This window comes from Ochotona princeps, chromosome 15 (assembly GCF_030435755.1).
Source record: "Ochotona princeps isolate mOchPri1 chromosome 15, mOchPri1.hap1, whole genome shotgun sequence".
In the NCBI taxonomy this organism is placed as follows: domain Eukaryota; kingdom Metazoa; phylum Chordata; class Mammalia; order Lagomorpha; family Ochotonidae; genus Ochotona; species Ochotona princeps.
In genome coordinates, this window is record NC_080846.1 from 51389736 (window position 1) to 51409371 (window position 19636).

General features: G+C 52.4%; 1 protein-coding gene across 1 annotated transcript; it reads left to right on the forward strand.

Moving 5' to 3' along the window:
- The first annotated feature begins 1164 nt into the window (after positions 1-1164).
- On the forward strand, positions 1165-7668 carry LOC101517471 (keratin, type II cytoskeletal 71). Its single transcript, XM_004583197.3, has 9 exons — positions 1165-1605; positions 3160-3374; positions 3722-3782; positions 4252-4347; positions 4609-4773; positions 4955-5080; positions 5755-5975; positions 6600-6634; positions 7457-7668. Exons 1-9 carry the CDS (start codon positions 1165-1167, stop codon positions 7666-7668), a joined length of 1572 nt encoding a protein of 523 aa, XP_004583254.2.
- The last annotated feature ends 11968 nt before the right edge of the window (positions 7669-19636 follow it).

Consider the following 19636-nt stretch of genomic DNA (forward strand, 5'->3'; position numbering starts at 1 on the left):
CAAGTCCGCTAGGGTTCTTTGGGCAAAGACAACATGCAGGGTCAGAGCCAGCCATGAGGCTGAGTAGGGTTAGAGGTGTGTGGCAGCCTATGGCTAGTGGCTCCAGGATGGAGGGACAGCAGCAGAGGTCCTGGAGTGGCCATCCTATGACTCGGAGCAAGAACGGCCCAGGGCCCTGAGCTCACCCCTGCTGGGATCCTTCTGGCCTGAGTATGTCCTGTGCCCTGGGTGAGGGTCCCAATAGGTCTTTGGTCTCAGCTCACTCGGTCAGTCTGTCTTTGCACTCTCAACAGGTGACTCCTGACCTCAAATCGCTCCTGGTCTAGGCAGGAAGCTGTAGGTCATGGATGAGCCCCTCCTGCCGTCTTCTCTGCCTCCTGCCAGCTGGGTTCCCCAATGTCCCAGCCATGGACCCCCATGCCATTCTTCCTTGGCTTTCCTCCTTCCCTCCAGGGCTGGCATAGCTGGTCTTTGCCCTTCCCCAACCCAGCCCCAGCTCCAGTTGGCCTTCTAGAAGGGAGTCTTAGAGATGGGAGGAGCGTGCTGACCCTATTCTCTGGTCAATTCAAAGGGAAGCATGTGGCTCCCATCAGTTCAGGCCTAGGTTGCCCATATCCCCTACAGCCCCCCCCCAATCCACCCTGCAGAGAAGGACATACCCAAAAGAGCCCATGCAGGGGTCGTGACCTCCTGAATGGAACAAGGGATTTCAGATTCTCACTGCTGTGGCCCATCCTGTCCTAGCAATGTCTACCTCATCCATACTCCTTGTGACCCCTAGGGCAGAAGTCAGCAGGGCCAGGGACACCTGCTGAACCCTCCCCCCAACCTCATCCCAGAGGCCCCTTGGGCAAGTGGCCCTGTAACAGCAGGTTAATTAGATAAGCCCCAAATTACATGAGCCAGGCATGCAAGCCCAGCAATTTGAAGGTTTCGTGTTGTTTCAGAGGTGGGGAACTCACGATCTCTGGCTCAGCACAGAGAAAATGACTTCTTGCTTGCAGGCAAAGCCAAACCCACGCACTCAGCTCCTGACCGCCCATCCAGCAGCTCTGGCACCAGGCATATAAAAAGGCACCTGTCAGCATCCACCACAACCAGCACAACCTCCGTGGACTTTGCCTGCTTCCCCTTCCTACACCTGAGCTCCATCTCCATAGCATCATGAGCCGCCAGTTCACCTGCAAGCCCGGATCTGCCACCAAGGGGGGCTTCAGCGGCTGCTCGGCTGTGCTCTCCGGGGGAAGCTCGTCTTCCTACCGGGCAGGGGGCAAGGGGCTCAGCGGGGGCTTTGGTAGTCGGAGCCTCTACAGCCTGGGGGGTGCTCGGAGCATCTCACTCAACATGGCTAGTGGAAAGAACTCAACTTATGGATATTCCCGGAACCGGCCCAGCGGCTTTGCAGGCAGCATGTTCGGCAGCGTGGCCCTGGCACCCATATGTCCAACAGTGTGCCCACCAGGAGGTATCCACCAGGTCACCGTGAATGAGAGCCTCCTGGCCCCCCTCAACGTGGAGCTGGACCCTGAGATCCAGAAAGTGCGTAGCCAGGAGCGGGAGCAGATCAAGGCCCTGAACAACAAATTCGCCTCCTTCATCGACAAGGTGGGTCTGTGGAATTTGGGAAACCTGTGAGTGGCTTCTTCCACTCTGCTTGGAACCTGAGCTCTCGCTGCAGCAGGAGGGATTGTGGGTAGGCATGAGAAAGGACTTCCAGTGGACAGGGCAGGGACCCTTTTAACTTGGGTAACAGCCTCTGGGTTGTGCCTTAGAGGGACAGGAGAGGCCTGAGAGAGGTCCAGCTGGAGACACCCAGAGAAAAGATGGGTGCCATCACTAAGCTGTGGGGCATCATGGGCTGCTTACAGTAAGGGCCCAAGTCACCGGAGAGACTGACCCCTCCCAGGCCATGCTGTCTTGGTGCCTGATGGATGAATGGGGAACATCACACACCTTGGATTCAGGGCAGCTCCTTTTAGCACCTTTTGCTGAACCTGTACAAGTCTGGGGAGGGGACCAAGGAGGAAGCGTGCATTCTAGAAGAGACCCCAGGGAACCATAGTCATCTCTGTGTCACGAGTCAGTCATCCATGCCAATGCCATGTCTAAAGCCAACATGGGAAGGTGAAGGTGAGCTTGGGCCATCAAGGAAGCTGACGGAGGGGAGAATCAGAGGACTCTCTGAGCTTTAGGACCAAGCCACCTCAGGGTGGGGGAGGCAGCTGCATGTTTTGGAAGGTTCCAGAATAATCTCAGCCTCTGGAGGAATATAGTACTATTACCCCTAGTAGTCTGAGATGGACCCATTCTGTGGGCAGTTCCATGGGCTCCAGGAGTGCTACTCTGTGTGCTGGGGCTTCACCTGCCTCAGCCTCCTGGATGATGAAGGAAACCTCAGATTTGCTATGCCCCAACTCCTGCAGCCAATCCACTCAAGACAGACTGTTGGGTGGGCAGCCCTGCCTCAGAGCTGAGTCCTGGGTGTCTCCCGATAGCAGCCTTGTTTATATAGCAGCTGCACTCCTGTGGATGAAAGGAAAGTTGCCTTTTGAACACCTCCCCCAAATCCAAGCAGAGGAGTGCATGCAGATCCAATTCCAGTGGTTAGTTTCCTGGCCCAGGGAGGGACAGGCATGGGGCTGGGGAGCTCTGCCTGTCCACCTTGCTCCACATGTGGGGCTTGCCCTAGGGAACATGGTATGCCGAAGCAGGACTAAGGCTACAGGCCAAGATGGAGCTGTGGCCTGATGTGGGATTTAACATATCCGAGAGGCAGGTGTTTAGTGCAGACATTAAACCAAGGCTTGGGATGGCCCCTCCACCATGTCCTGGCTCATTCCAATTCCGACTTCATTCTAATGCACACCCTGGGAGGCAGCAGTGACAGCTCAAGTAATTTGGGGCTCTGCCACTCACTTGGGAGATTGGGGATTGAGGTTTGGGTTCCTGAGTTCCAGCCTGGTTGTGGACTTTTGGGGAATGAAACACTGGATGGAAGTTTTCTCTCTCTCTCTCTCTCTCTCTCTCTCTCTTCCTCTGCTGGATGGGGCAAGGATTTCCCACCTCATGCAGTGAGAACCCTCAGTACACTGCTCTGGTGTCATTGTGACAGGTGACACTCCATGGGAACTCAACCACGTCTGGGTCTTGGTGTTGCAGGTGCGCTTCCTGGAGCAGCAGAACCAGGTGCTGGAAACCAAATGGGAGCTGCTGCAGCAGCTGGACCTCAACAACTGCAGGAACAACCTGGAGCCCATCTTCGAGGGCTACATCAGCAACCTGCGGAAACAGCTGGAGACGCTGTCTGGGGACCGTGTGAGGCTGGACTCGGAGCTGCGGAGTGTGCGTGACGTGGTGGAGGACTACAAGAAGAGGTAAGCGGGTTATCCACTTGACAACCCCTAGCTACTGCCTCAGCTCAATATGTCTAGTTACTCCTGTTGTTCCTAAGCTTCTGTGTGCTGCTGGGTCACAGAGGGGAAGGAAGGACTTTTTCCTCTCACATCTGGTGGGAGAAGTACGTGTGGGAAGGCTTTGCCCTGTGCAGATGCGAAAGGAACAGCTTGTACCTGGTCACCAAGCCTCCTCCTCCAGGAGGCCTTTCCTGATGGGCCCCGTTCTCAGCAACCCCCAGCACCTGTGCCTCTCTGCCTATGCTCAGGGCCTTCCCTGGGCAGATCCTGGGTGAGACACTGGCCCCACGAGCCTGGTGTTTCTACAGGTACGAGGAGGAGATCAACAGACGGACAGCCGCAGAGAACGAGTTTGTGCTGTTGAAGAAGGTGAGGGCAGATGGGGGGCAGCCCTGGGAGAGCAGACAGTGGAGCAGATTGACTTTCAGTTCTGAAGAGAGCTGATCCAGACATGGGAACAGGTGGTGTCAAAGCCCACAGAGAGATACAAGGGCCGAATAGGCAGGCAGCTTTTGTTTTCATCAAACACTGAAGCTAGTAAGTAAAAAGGGAGGAAGGGCCGGCAGGATGAGGGTGAGAGGACAAGAGAGAAGATGACACCCAGGGGACTCCCCCTTGGCAGCCATAGAACCAGGCTCTGAAACCCCAGGGGTACATCTGCCAGTGGCTCAGAGGAGCCTGCTGGGGAGGGACAGGTGGGCCTCTTGCTGCTTCCTCTCTTTCCTGGGGAGACTCTGCCATGCTCGGGGATCCCAGGCTGTGGAGGCAGGGGGTGGCTGTTGCCAAGATGTCGGCTGCTCCCAGCAAGTGGCCAGGGTTGTCTGGGGGTACCTTTCAGGATGTGGATGCCGCCTACGCCAACAAGGTGGAACTGCAGGCCAAGGTGGACTCCATGGATCAAGACATCAAATTCTTCAGGTGTCTCTATGAAGGCGTAAGTCTGTTCCTCCTGGCCAAGCTTCCAAGGGCAACTGGTGGCTGCGATGCCACCATGCAGGCCAGGGCTTAGGGAGGCCCCCTGGGTGGTACTGGTCTCCCATTTCAGTCCTCAGAGGTTCCTGACCTTCTGAGCTAGAAGGGAATGGGTAATGTCCTTGCTTCATCCAAGCTCACCATGCAGGGGGAGCAGGTGAGAGTCTGCAGTGGTGGCTGAGCCAGGAGACACTCTCTGTCCCTCCACTCTCAAACCCTGCAGGAGATTGCTCAGATCCAGTCTCACATCAGCGACATGTCCGTCATCCTCTCCATGGACAACAACCGCAACTTGGACCTGGACAGCATCATCGATGAGATCCGCTCGCAGTACGAGGACATTGCTCTGAAGAGCAAGGCCGAGGCCGAGGCGCTGTACCAGACCAAGGTATGCTGGAGTTGAGGCCTGGCCGGGGACAGGGAGGGCAGTTGGCATGCCAAGGACAGGGCAGGGTCCAGTTAGGTGTCCCCTGTCCCACCCCATGACATCAGCATCCCCTTGAAATATCATGTACCCCTGGTCATGCTGCTCACACTCACTCTGGGTTCTGTGTCTTGGGGGTGCCCAGTTCCAGGAGCTGCAGCTGGCAGCCGGCCGGCATGGGGATGACCTCAAACACACCAAGAACGAGATTTCGGAGCTGACCCGGGTCATCCAGAGACTCCGCTCCGACATTGAGAATGCCAAGAAGCAGGTGAGGCAGGTGGGGGGTCTTGTGGGGCCGAGGGCGGATGAGTATAGACAGACTGGAGCTGAGTCAGCCAAGAAGGCTTGTTGTAACTTCCCACACCTGCCACAGGCTGAAGAGAGGGCAGGAAGCTGGTTGAAGCCTGCTTAGCACCAAGTATGTGTTGGTTTGGAAAATAAAGTTTTAGCAGGTATAGAGCAAGATGCACACACATGATGAAACAGTGGCAGCGCCTATCATTTGGTTATCTTGTAGAGGTGCTGAGCTGGGCAAATATTAGTTGCTTCTGGAGATCTCCTGAGAACCCCTGAGCTTTGGTGCTGGGGGCAGTCACTGTGGTCGCACCTGCCACCTATCCTCCAGGGACCTCTTCTCTCAGACATCAAAAGACTCCAGAGAAGAAAGCCAGTCTTGTGCTCATTCTTTCTGTGTCCTGGGCACAGTGAGGCTATGGAGGCATCTTTGCCGTGAGCTGAAGCCTAGCTCAGCTGCCCTTGGTCTCAGGAGGGCAGGGATGTGTGATGTCCCGTCAGCCCCAGCAGGGTCCCAACAAGAACAGAAGAATCTTGCACGACAGGTGGATGTGTCTGCCGTGAAGGTTCAGCCTAACCTGCTCTCTTGTTTGGCGCTGACTCCAAGGGCTCCTCCTAGGTTCCTGACGTCTCTGATTCTTTGTCTAGGCTTCTAACCTTGAGACAGCCATCGCTGACGCCGAGCAACGAGGGGACAGTGCCCTCAAGGATGCCCGGGCCAAGCTGGATGAGCTGGAGTCTGCCCTGCACCAGGCCAAGGAAGAGCTGGCCCGGATGATGCGTGACTACCAGGAGCTGATGAGTGTGAAATTGGCCCTGGACATGGAGATTGCCACCTACCGCAAGCTGCTGGAGGGCGAGGAGTGCAGGTGCGGGGGAGGTTGTGGGGTGGGGTGCTCTGGACCCAGTGGATATTGGGAAGGAGCCAAAGGAGAAATCTTGGCACATCCTCATACCCAGAGGAGGGGATCCCGGGAGTGAGAGGGTGATGACGACGGTAACAGATCTATCCATGAGAGGAAAGGAACAGCCACGTGTAAACATGCCGAGTGTTTCCTTTTTATTAGCTGTGGTACTATATTGTACACTGCACCCACTAGTTTTTCGATTACCGTGGCTTCTCTGGGTACACTTGGAAATACCCTAGGAACCCCTCCCCCAGATGCCATCTTCTTTGCCTGTGCAGGTGCAACATGAACTTGTTGCAAGGCAAGGTGCAACGACTACTTTGTACTAGGAGATGGGGAGGCGTTGTGTGGGTGGGAAGTGCATGTCCTATCTTCCTACTGCAGGCTCCTGAAAAATCATTGCTTAATTAGCATTGCCTGGCTACCCCAAAAGATTCAGAGGTGCCCCCTAAGTCTTCAGAGGCTCCAGGCACCTTGGAATTCCCATCCATTGGGCCCCTGGGGTTTGGGCAGGCAGGGAGGGCCAACTTGGAATGCCTCTGTTATATTGACCGCTGTCCCCTGCTGTGGTTCTCTCCTTCACAGGATGTCGGGAGAATATCCCTCTGCGGTCAGCATCTGTGAGTATCTGTGTGCTGTCCCCTACAAGACTTTGCAGGCTGCCGAGCACATTGGCACACCTTAACTGGGAAATCTAAAACTAGAGGGAGAAATGCTAATTCAGGTCCCAAAGCTGGGTAGCAGTGCCATGGCCAGAAACAGGACTCTCGGCTCCCCTAGCCAGGCAGGTACAGCTGGCAGAGGCAGCTGCAGTGGAACAGGGCAACAACGGGGTTAGGTGCGTAGCAGCTAGGCATCCAGGTTTCAGTCGGACCTGGAGGATTAGACACTGGGGCATCCAGATCAAGGTCAAGTTTGCAGGACTGGGTCTCCGGGCTTCCTCTCTGAGAGGTCAAAAGGTAAATCTAAGCCCTGGGGAGCTGCCCTTGGTGGGAGAGGGAGAATCAGGAAGCTGGGAGTTTAACTAAGAGGCTGACATGAGACAGCTTCAGAGACTTCATGGAAAAATGCAATTGTCTATTAACATCGATGCAAACCATTTGTGAAACTCATGAGTAGTTTTCTAAGACCTTTTTGAAGACCCTTTGTTGAAGGGGCAATGGCTGGGTACCCAGAAGGATGGGAGAGTGTGTGGGTGCCTGCTACAAGGAACTGGGCAAGAAGATCCTTCCCTGCCTTGGGTAGAAGCCAAGCAAACCAAGAGCAAGAAATGGGGAAGCTTTCTGAAATGCTCCACCAGGGGGGAGGGAGTGGCTGAGACTGTCAGGGTGGGGGGATTCTCCTAAGAGTGTGTGTGTGTGTGTGTGTGTTCTAAGGAGAGTGGCCCCTCACTTAGCCTGCCCAGCCTGGGTGGATACTGAGCCTCATTTTTCCCTGGACAGCCATCATCAGCAGCACCAGTGGCAGCAGCGGCTATGGCTTCCGGCCCAACACAGTCAGTGCTGGCTACGTGGCCAACAGTGGCAGCTGCATCTCGGGAGTGTGCAGCGTTCGTGGCGGTGAGGCCAGAAGCCGGGCCAGTGGCAGCGATTACAAGGATACCTTGGGCAAGGGCTCCAGTCTGAGCACCTCCTCCAAGAAAGCCAGTCGGTAGAGGGCTGCCCTGAGCCCCACTCCCTCCAGGACCCCAGCTCTGGTTCCCACGCTGTGTTCGCCCCAGCCTTCTGCAAGCCGCCCCCCTGCAACTGGTCCTGCTTCCAACCACCAGACACTGGCCTTGACCAATCTGCTTCTCCTGCCTGTATAAGAGTGGACAGGCATGCCTGTTGCCACTACTCCCTGCACACCTCAGTCTTCTCCTGCCTGCAGTGCCAGCTCAGTCCCTGGCACCCAGTCTTCCCTCCTCTGCCCAGCCTCTGGTTTAGTCCTAACTACTTTGGCTCCCTGGGTCTCAGCCTGAGGCCTCTTCACACTCTGGGGCCGTGGTCTCGCTCCTGCCTGCACTAGGAACTGGCTCTGAGTTCAAGAGAAGGAGGACTGAAGGATGAACCACCCAGAGGGGCTCCCGGCTCGGTCTGGTGGCTTGTTCCGAGTGGGACCAAGCCACAATTCTGCCTCTGTCCTTGTGCTCCTGCACTTGAGAGCGGAGCAGAGGAGGCCACTGCTCCCCTCATGCCCTGTGCTCTCCCTATTGCATCCTCAATAAACAGCATGATCTGATGGCTGGCTCTTGGAGTGATCAAAGTGCACATGTGGACGCTGAGTGGGTCTTGTGAGTGTGAACGGTGCACACGGGGACATACATGTACACACATATCTACACACAAGCAACACGCATGTATAAACCACATACAATATATACACACCAAAACACATGCACAGGTCACACCACCAACACACAAACTTGTACATACAGCAATATACTGCATAAGTCACACACAAACATGCACACACATTTATACACAGCAACCTGCAGACACAGGTCACACACACTAACACATACACACCTGTGCACAGGTCAATAGTACACATCTGTGCATATAGCAACATACATGCACAGGTCACACACCAACATACATGCACAGGTCACACACATCAACATACATCAGAACACATATCAACATGCATACACACATTACATACAAATACATGTGGTGCACACCAACATGTATGCATAGGTCATGTACAAACACGTACACGCCTGTGCATGATCAACATGCATGCATACGTCACATACACTAACACAGTTATACACACCAACATGCATGCACAGGTCACATACAAACACACCTGCACACACAAATACACCTTTGTACTCAGTACACTGAGCCCTGTGCAGCCTTTTTTGTAGAGCAGACAGAGAACAAACTCCCAGAGTGCAGACAGCACAGGTGTAGAGGCACTGTGGGGCTGCATAGGCAGCCTACTCGGTGATCTCAACCGGTGTTGTGAGTGGTGTTCAGTGATGGCAGTGGCCTTACCCTGACAGGAAGCCTGGGTCTTTTCTGGTGGGACCTGGACATCTGCCCTTCTGCCACCCTCTCCTGGTCTCTAGGAGTGGGAGTCTCACTGTGGGCTCCTCTGCTATTAAAAATGAGAGGCAGTCTGAGACTGCTGTAGAGTGATTGGGTCCCACTGCCGGGTTGCGCAGCCTTTACATTTCAGTGGCTCTGAAGTTGGCACTGTCCCCAGACCTGTTCCTGCTGATCCCATAGAACCACTATCTCAATGTCCCTGCTGCATGGGAAGAGACAACCAGGCCAGTTCTGGGCTTGAGGCTGTGGGAGGCAGTGACAGAGGAGGGGCGGGACATTTATAGGGGATGCAGTCAGTAGCTGCAACCACTGGGAGCCCATGCCCATGAAGGGCAGCCACCCTGATGGTAATGTTTGGGGGAAAGGCAGGACTATGAAGAGGAGTAGGGGTTCCAGGAAATCGGTGTGGGAAGAGGAAATGAAATGGAGATAGAGAGCTGGCTGGAAGAGCTGCATGGACAGAGAGGACAACTTGAGCATTCGAAGTAGCAGCTGGGGCTCAGGGCAGAACCACACAGAGAGGCTCAACACCCCCAGCACCTGGGAGCGGACCAGAACCAGAGCTTCCTGCTGGTCCTCAACTGGCCACCTGGGGCACCGTCCAGCAGGTGCAGGTGAGCAGATAAAGGCGACAGGAAGTTTGCTTCCTTGGCTGACAAGTGAGGCTTGTGTGTGTGCAGTGCAGAACTTCTGGTGTGTACACATGTACACACATCATCAACGTGCACATGCATATATGAATTGCATGCGTGCACACAGACTCACATATGTGCATGCATGTATGCACACATATGTCTATATATGTGCGCACATGTTTGTATCAGCACACACATCATGCACATTTATGCAGATGCACATATGTCTGCATAATCACATGTGTGCATGTGTATCTACATGTATGAGCACATGCTATGTGATCATATGAGTGTGTGCAGCTGTGTAGGTGTGTACTTCTAGCACTCAGCACAGACATTGCCATTTCCCCAGTGAAGGTCCCACGCAGGCCTGTGGCCTCTGCTCCTCTGTGCAGCAGTAAGCACTGAAGTGGAACAGCAGGAGGAACTTCAAGTCCTGGACAGTGGGTGCAGGGCTCTGGCTGCAGCTCACAGGTCTGGACAGGAGGTTGGCCTTGGTGGTGCTGTCTGACCCCATCTGCTCCTCCCACCTTGGGGGCAATGTGGACGGGGACAGCAGACCGGGCATGGAAAAGGATGCTCATGAAGCAGCAATCACGGTCCAGGTGCTGGAGGTCGGTCCCGGCACCTGAGCTACCACCTGGGGCTGGACGCTATGACTCCAACAGCAGAGTTGGGCTTCGGTGAGGTCTGTCTCTGCCCAGCCTATGTTCATGTGTGATCATGCCATGGTGGCTGGGGAACAGGTGCCACTGCCCACCCATGGCTGCTGCCGCCCTGCAACTCTTCCCATTACTGTCAGAACGCCTGGTACATTCTGTGAGCCGGAGCCTGGTATCAGCTTTGGCTGTTGCAACCATCTGGGGGATAAACCAGTAGATGGAGGAGCTCTCTCTCTCTCTCTGTCTCTGACTCCTTCTCTCTGTAACTCTTTCACATTAAATAAAAAATTAAAAATAAAAAAACTCAGTATTTTCTCATATGTTTCCAGCAACACTAGTGTGTTTTCCATCGCAAAGGACACATTTCTTGCTGATGCTGGCTCATTCTGGGCCAATGGACACGTAAGGAGTCAAAGCATGCCCCGTACTTTATTAGGCTCCCTGTAGTTAGACAAACATTGCGTAATAACATAAAACATTATTAGCTAATTATTTTTTCAAATTTTCTCCTATACATTATACTTTTCTGTTGTCGTTCTCTGTATGTTAGTGACCACAAACCACAGTGTGGCTTACTTCACTTGCAGAGGGAGGCACTGGCACAGGCTGGTTCACGTGGTTCATCTTGAACTTCAGGGGGTGGAGCAGGAAAGACTGGGGGAGTCAGAAGGAACTAGCCCTACTGGCAGGTAGGCTCCCCTAACCCGGCACTACCCTTTCTGCAGACTCAGTGTGGGGCCAATGACTTAGTAAGCATCCCCCAGTACCCACCCACCCCACCCTGAGCAGAGGCATCTTCCCTGAGTCCCTAAGGCTCACAGCTTAACTTTGGACAAGTGTAGCCTGTGTGTCCCCAGCCACACAGGAACCTAAACCCCACTGCACACCACCCCACTGCCCAGCCATGAGCATTGCCTCTCAACCAGTTCCCTTGGCTTGGGTCTTTCCAGTACAGGGTGTTCTCAAGGGCCCCTGTAACCTGACCCTGGGGTCAGGTGGGGTGGGGTGCAGTTCACTAAGGGGTCTGCATGCAGCCATGGACTTCTCAAGACACACCAGTCTGAGGAGCAATGCTCTACTCAAGTGCAAGTTTCTGTATTTACTGTTGCTTGTCCTTCTCCATTCTAGTTGGGAAGGCCAGCATGGCCCTTTGCTGGTGTAGCTAGGAGCGAGAGAACAAGCTGACAACGATAGAAAGTGAAGGAGAAGCCGTGGGATGGGCGTTTCAGGGTTGCAGGGGGATCTGGAGCATCCCCACCTATAAGCAGCAGAAAACCAGCATGTTTATAGATGCTTATGGAATCCAGCCAAACAAAGGAAAGGTGGGGGCTCCTGGTTGCCACAGAAACCATGCAATGAGCGGACGGTGGATAGCTCATACTACTGGACAACGCTGGAGTGGGTGGGACAGGGTGGTGGCAGAGAGATTCTGGCTCAATTTTTCTGTTCCGAGCTAGCAAAGGGAGTGGCATGGCAAGCAGCCCCATTGCAGGATGAGGCAGGTCTGAAAAAGAAGGTTGGTGTGTGGGGGTTAGGGAGGGGCAGAATACTGTAGCTTCTGTAGCCAGATAGCATGGCCTGGGCAGTCAAGTCCAGCCTGGGCAGGCAAGTCCAGCCTGGCCCGGCCTCCCTAGGTGGGCAGAGGCTATGGAGACTGTTTTCCTAGCTCTCCATGGGCGGCAGCAGGACCATCGTTCTTTGGGGGAGTCTTTCAGAATCTCTGAGTGGCATAGGAGCACACAAGCTAATGTCCAGTCAGGGAGCAGGGAGGAAGGCATGCCAGGACAGGGGCACACCCCTCGACTGGGGACCCAGCGGGGTGTTAGCCATGGAGTCTAACACCAGCGAGGGCTTCAAATCAGGTGCTGGGGCTGGTAGTTCTTCATGTCACACAAATGGGATCCTTGCCACCTCCAGCCTTCATCATTCTGTAGCAGAAAAGGACAACTCCATAGCAGGAGGAAAGAAACGCTCCCAGAGTAAGACCAGACCTTACTGGTGCAAGCATTCGGCACAGGGGAACACCCCACCTCCGTGTGCCTGAGTTCAAGGCCCGAGTTCCGCTCCTGGTCTCAGCTTCTTCCTTCATGTGCACCCCGGGAGGTACCAGGTGATGACTCAAGTCTGGGGATCCTTGCTGCCCATGTGGGAGCCCCACTGTTGCCATCAGCTTGCCCAGCCTCTGCTGTTGTTGGCATCTGAGGACTGGATCAGTGGGCGGAAGATCTCTGTCTCTCTCCTTCTGGGCTCTCTGCCTTTCAAATAAAATTTTAAAAATTAAAAGACAAGAAGAAGTTGTGTTCTTCAGATGAAATAAAGTTGCCAGGATGAACAACTTACCACTTCGCCTTTGATTTAGTCAGTCGCTCCAGACCAGCCAAGGAAGCCCCAGGCACAGATCCTGCTGGACAGTTACCCCACAACCTTTTGACGCTCAGGGTCCGCTACTGTCAACTACAGGGCATTTAGAAAACCACCCACAGGACTCAGCGAGCGAAGGCACGAGAAAACCATGTGAGCCACGGCAGTGAGGGTGAAGGTGGGAACAGGGCTGGACTCGGCGGGGCTATGAGCTCCAGTAGGTTCATTCAGCTCCCCGCACCTGCTCCCTCTTCTGTGAAAACCAGGATGATAAACATTAACAGTGTAAAGAACAATGACAGGGGTGATGAGGGTTCCCTCCACACACTGTTGTGGTTGGGATATATAAACCATAAGGCCCTGAGAACAGCCCAGTAAATGTCAACTGGGATAATCATGTATCACGGCCACGCTGTGCGCCGGGAGTTCTCCAGGAGTGGTGAGTAATTTCAAGCAGTTGGCCAGGCCCTGCAGACAGGGTGTTCGTCTCCTTTCCTGGTAACACAGCTCTATTTCAGTCCGTGGTTCTAAGACTCAGAGCCCAGGGCTTATTTCTGCACCTCTGCCCATGCCCTGTGTGGACCCTGCTGAGTCAGCAATTTCCTCTCCACTGGCACTGTTAATTTTTTTCTAGATGTATTTACTTATTTCATTGGAAAGGCATATTTTTAAAAAAGATTTATTTTATTTTTATTGGAAATTTAGATATACAGAGAGGAGGAGGAGAGACAGAGAGGAAGATCTGCTGTCTGCTGATTCGCTCCCCAAGTGGCTGCAATGGCTGGATCTGTGCCAATCCGAAGCCAGGAGCCTCCTCCAGGTCTTCCATGGGGATACAGGGTCCAAAGGCTTTGGCCCATCCTCGACTGTTTTCCCAGGCCACAGAGAGCTGGATGGGAAGCAGGGCTGCCTAGAGTATTACTGGTGGCCATTTGTGATCCCAGAGCATGCAAGGTGAGGACTTTAGCCACTAGGTTACCGCGCCAGGTCAGGAAAGGCAGATTTTTTTTTTTTTTTAATTTTTTTTAAACTTTTTTTTTTTAAAGATTTATGTTATTTTTATTACAAAGTCAGATATACTGAGAGGAGGAGGGATAGAGAGGAAGTGGAGCTGCCGGGATTAGAACCAGCAGCCATATGGGATCAAGGCAAGGACCTTAGCCACTAGGCCACGCTGCCAAGCCCAGGAAAGGCAGATTTTTACAGTGAGAAGAGAGACAGAGAGAATCTTCTATTTGCTGGCTCACTCCCCAAATGACCACAATGGCCAGAGCTGGGCCAATGCAAAGGCAAGAACCAGGAGTTTCTTTTGGGTCTCCCATGTGGGTGCAGGGTCCCTAGCACTTTGGCCATCCTCTGCTGCTTTCCCAGGACATAAGCAGGAAACTGGATGGCAAGTAGAGTAGCTGGGACATGAACAGTTGCCTTTATGGTATGCCGGCATCACAGGGTAGAGGATTAACACACTATATACCTATCCCAGAATTGCTAATTTTAATTGCAAGTGCCACAACACCATGTCCCCCCACCACTTCTCAGTGATATTGTTTAGTGGATCCATTTCCTCCAGGGCTCCTTGGGGGACTTGGCCTGAGTGGTGTATTTTTGTTTGTTTTTAATTTCCTATTCAGTGTCCAGGGCAGGCATGGAGCAATGCTCGTAATGGTGGTGTCCCAAGGCACCCCCACAAACCTGGGTCCCACTGCACTGGGCACTGTTCTCTGGCACAGACTGTCCTGCTCTTGGTTCAACCAGTTGCCCTCTATCTCCCAGGGGGCTGAGAAGGGCTGGCTGGCAGGCAGGTCAGCAGCTGAGTGGCCACCAAGCATCTCCAAGGGCCAGCTGTACCAGCAGCTGCTACTCAAAAACAGGAGCAGGCAGGCAGGGCTGGGGCCAAGTGCTAGCTCAGGGAACTAGAGCTCTGTGGCCCCGTAATTGGCTATCCTAGGTAGAGTGGGTGCCTGGAAACTTGGCTGGGAGCACAGGGCAGGCAAGAGGGAAGTAGATCAGGAAAACAGTGGCTGGGGGGAGGAAGCTGGTCCCCACCTCTGAGTTCCAGTAGATCTGGAAGGTGGAGAATGGGGAGCACTGTCTACTGGTGCCACGAGAGCGGAGAGGTGGCAGGAGGGTGAGCCACAGCTAAGCTGCCACCTCAGGACGGTGGGAAAATAATGAGCGTCCGGGTAAAACTGGGCTTTGACCTTTATGCTTTGTCCTTTTCCAGGAGGCTGTGCTATGATGTGCTGGGATGCTGGGTGGCAGGAATTCCCAGTAAGCCTGGCAGCCAACAGGTCCCTCGGTGTGCTGTGGGGTCAGGGTGCTGGGTGGGTCAGGTGGCTCAGTGCATTTCAACACATGGTCTGTCTGGTTTCTGCTGCATGGATGTATGGTCTTGAGGTAGAGCAGTGTGTCTATATTCACAGACAGCTATCTTGATTCATGTGCCTAACTTGTTTTAGGTTTTATCACTACATGGGATATGGAGCCCATGAGTTAACAAATAACAAATCTGAAATACTGCATTATTAAGACATGATAAAAAAAATTCTCACAAAATAATTCTTGCCATACTCCTCCACTTTAAAAAAATATTTACTTGAAAAGGAGAGAGAAAAAGAGAGAGAGAGAGAGACAGAGGTTGATAGATACTGGTTCATGCCCTTGAGTGGCCACAACAGGATAACAAGTCAGGTTGAAGCTAAGAGCCAGGAACACTGGGACTCTGGTGTGAATGGCAGAGACCAAGCACGTGGACCGGTTTCCACTGCCTCCTCAGTGACACTAGCAGGGAGCTGGATTAGCAGCAGAACAGCTAGGACTCACACCTTTACTCTGATATATGGGCTTAGCCTGATGTGCCACAACACTGCCCCTTGCCAAACTCTTAGATCTGCAGATGGCCTTTGGTTGTAAGCATAGACGCATGTAACTTCCATGTACCTGCTGGCTTGTATTTTCTTCTCAGCAATTGAGATGAAGATGAAGTGATGAAGATCAATTCAGAAAAACTTCATTGCCTCCCCTACCATGTGAGTGACTCTTGCTGAATGCGCAGTTTAGGGGGACTGAGAGGCTGTGGATTTTTGAAGAGTATTTTTATGTCTATACACAATGACCCAGTAATGGATGCAACAATTTTTTTTTTCAGGTTTACTGTACATTGTTGACAATTTCTCCACTGCAATTAATTTAATTCAGACCAGAGCTCTCAAATTGAAACCCAATGCAAGCCACAGGTATATTATTGTAAAACTTTCAGGAATCATATTAAAAAGAATAGGTGACATCAAATTTATTAATAATGCACTCAACCTGATCCAGCATCGAAAAGTATTGTCATTTCAATGTCTCATTACTTTTAATGATGTGCTTTACATTCTTTTTTCCGTACCGGATCTTCAAAACCCACTGTGAGTCTTCACGTGTCCAACACCTACGTTGAGACCGGCTGTATTGTAAGTGTTGAGTTAGCCGCACGGGCTAGAGGCGACTGCGTGTGGGTTTCAGCTCTAGCTGACCGTGAGAAGGACACAAGCTCCGCTTTGAAACCTCTGCTGATTCCTTTGCTGCGGATACTCCCACGGTGGCAATTTCAAGCCAGCAGCAGGTGCTCCCGATGACAGCATGGGAAAGTGATGTGCCATGGCACACCTCACAGACCGTTTCCACGCCACGGATGTGGAGATGGATGTGGCCTCGGGAACTTGGCAAATGGTAAAATCACACAGCGAGGCGTTTCAGGAGCTTGTTCCGTTCGTATTGGACTGTAATGTTCTATAGCTACCTTTGTGGCTGTGTTTACTAACCGACTCACAGAACGCTTGGCAAGGGGACAGTTGGGTCTGGCAGGCCACTGAGCTTTCCACACCATCCATGTCAGGGATGAGCACACAGGGAGGTCTTCAGATGACACACATGGTTTGGAGCCTGGAGTGAAAATGAAGGTCTGTTTGCAGCTGGACGTGGGAGACTGGACCGGGCCCATTTGGTGGAGGCGTTGGGCTGGGCAGGGACAGATAGGATGAATACAGTGTAGTTCTAACCCACAGAGGCCTGGGGCCCTGAGAAAGTCCCAGATGTCTGCAGAAGCAACGTGTGCAAGGTTAAACTGTGTTTCTGTCCGGGGCTGCAGCCCTAAGTCATGGCTTCCGTTAACCCCCAGCTTCCCATCCCATTGCACAGTCAGCATGGACGGGGCTGGGCACTGTTGGTGTCCCTTCCAGCCCACGAGCCTTCCCTGTGCTATGAGTGAAGGGACTGGCATTCTGGACAAAGCAGCATTTGAGCTGGGATTTGGAAAGTGGCTTCTCCAGGGGTGAAGGAGCGGACAAGGAACAATGAAGGCCAAGGGGAGGAACATGAAGGATGCTCTGGGGAGTAGAGGAAGGAGAGGAGAAGCTCAGTGTGACGGCAGCATGAAGAGGGAGGAGTAAAAGGGCAATCTTAGGGAATGGAAATGACCTCGGAGTTCCTCTGGCCATCTACAGGCCGTGATGTCCATTTACAGAGGGGGAACTTGAGGCTCTAAGAGGCAAAGGGTCCAAGGTCACAGGTAGAAGAATCAAGCCCATGGGACTACATCTAAGAGTCAAAATGTTCTTGAAAAATGAAATGAACAGTTACGTTCATTTTAATGCAAGCATTTTCTGAAATCCATGCATACGTTAGCGCTGTCTGTAGTTTGTAAAAATAGTAACAGTGAGACTTGATCAAGAAGAGCAGGATGAACTGTGTCTGGAATCTTGGATTCACAGACTGCTGGTGCTGGAAACCAAGGTCAAACTCCTCAGGAAATAGTCTGGGAGTGGGCAAAAGTCTGAGACCAAGGTCGAGGCCTGTGGGTAATAGTCTGCATGGGCTTTAGGATATCCTTGAGACAGTCACATACCAACTTCCGGACATGGGTCACACTGTTGTTTTTTTTTTTTTTATAATCTATTTTATTGTGTTGTTGTTGACAATCTTTTCATAGTTAATTACAGTTAAAGAAAGAAAAAGAAAAAAAAAAGGTTCAGGGGGATAGGGAAGTGGGCAATACTATATGTCCACTGTTGTTTTTTGATCATCAAGCATTGGCTCGTTAGCATCAATATGGGATGTAGTTATCAACATTTGTGCTGCACCAAATCCTGTCATTTGACTCCCCAAGCAGTTCAATAAAAGACTGAGACAGCGAGTCTTCTAGATAAACTTCCTTTCTCAGAAAAACAGGCTTCCCACTGTCCATCTGCTTTCATAGTCTTCATCTTGTGTCTATCTCATTTCTTATTTTTCTCACTTGCACATGGCCCCTTCTCCAACCCTGGCCATGCTGCTGCAGGCAGTGGTAATGAGGTCCTCAAAAAGTTTGTGGGAAAGTCACATCAAAGAAAAACCATGCATGAGATGGTACTGGAACCCTGCACATCATCTGAGAGGTTGAGTTCCAGGGCAGTCATTTGCAGAGTTGTTCTAGGGTCCAGCTCTGACTGTATGTGCATGGAAGGAGCTCCCAGCTCTCAGCCTGCAGCCCACCCCTCACCTGCCCCTTCTGTCTTCCCGCCCTTGGCTTTGGCCCAGCCTACTCATCAAAGCTCCAACTCCAGCACACACAGGCTGCCCGCCAGCAAGCCTGCTAGTAAGGCCACCTGCTGTCTGGAGGCAGGGCCTGGGCCAGGAGCCTACGCAGACCTGGACAAGAGTGGGAGTCTGACGTGGAGGGAATTCTTGTAGTTACTAGAGCTAATCTAGAAGGGAGGGCATATGTGGTAACAAAAGAGCGTGTTCCTGAGGTCCTACACTCTCCTTGTTTCATGGGAAAGGATAGCTAAGAGGGTCCAGGGCAGGACTTTGGTCTTCTTTAACTTAAAGGTTCATTTATTTATTTGACAGGCAAAAGTGTAAAAGAGAGAGAGGGTGAAACAGAGAGCCAAGCCCAGGATCCCTCTTTACAAAATATGAGTGTGGTCTGGATTCAGGACTCACACATCAGATACAAGCTGAAGAAGCATCAAGGAGCTGGAGTGGTGGTTCAGCATCAGCGTCTCATAAAGTGTCAGTTTGTGTCGCAACTGCTCCACTTCCCATCCAGCTCTCCACTTCTGGCTTGGAAAAGTAGCAGATGATGATCCAAGCCTTTGGGTCTCTGTACCCATGTGAGAAACCCAGAAGAAGCTCCTGGATCTTGCCTTTGAATAGGCTTGGCTTCAGCCATTGTGACCATTTGGAGACTGAACCAGCAGATGGGAGATTTTTGTGTCTGTCTCTCCATCTCCCTGTTAATCTGCCTTTTTAACAAAAATAAATAAATCTTTATATCAGGTGCCTAGGCAGACCTCTGGGTGTCATTGGGTAAGACAATGAAGAAGGAATTGTGGAGCCTGCCAGGGGGATGAGAATGGAAACAAAGGCAGAGACAGACTGGAGAAGTAGAGGCATCATGATGGCTTTGCCTGTGGACAGGGTCCTCTGGGCAGACCACCAGCCGGACACTGAGAACAAATTTACTTTTTCTTTTCTTTTTCAAGATTTATCCATCTTTATTGGAAAGGCAGATTTAGGAGAGACAGAAAGAAAGCTCCACTGTCAGCTGGTCTGCCCTCCAAGTGGCTGCAATGGCTGGAGCTGAGCTGATCTGAAAGCAGGAGCCTGAAGCTTTGAGACTTCTCCAGGTCTCTCACATAGGTGCACGGTCCCAAAGCACCCTCTGTTGTCTTTCCAGGCCACAAGCAGAGAGTGAGACGGCAAGTGGAGCAGCTGTGACATAGACTGGTGCCCACATGGGATTCCAACACATGCAAAGTGAAGATCCAGCCAATAGACTACTGCGCCGGGCCCAAGAACAAATTTCCTAATCAGGTGTTCATCTGTAACCTATTGGCACATCCCCTGGGTGCACATAGGGAATGGCAGCCAGAGAGTGTGTGATATCCACCAGGGTCACCAGCCGG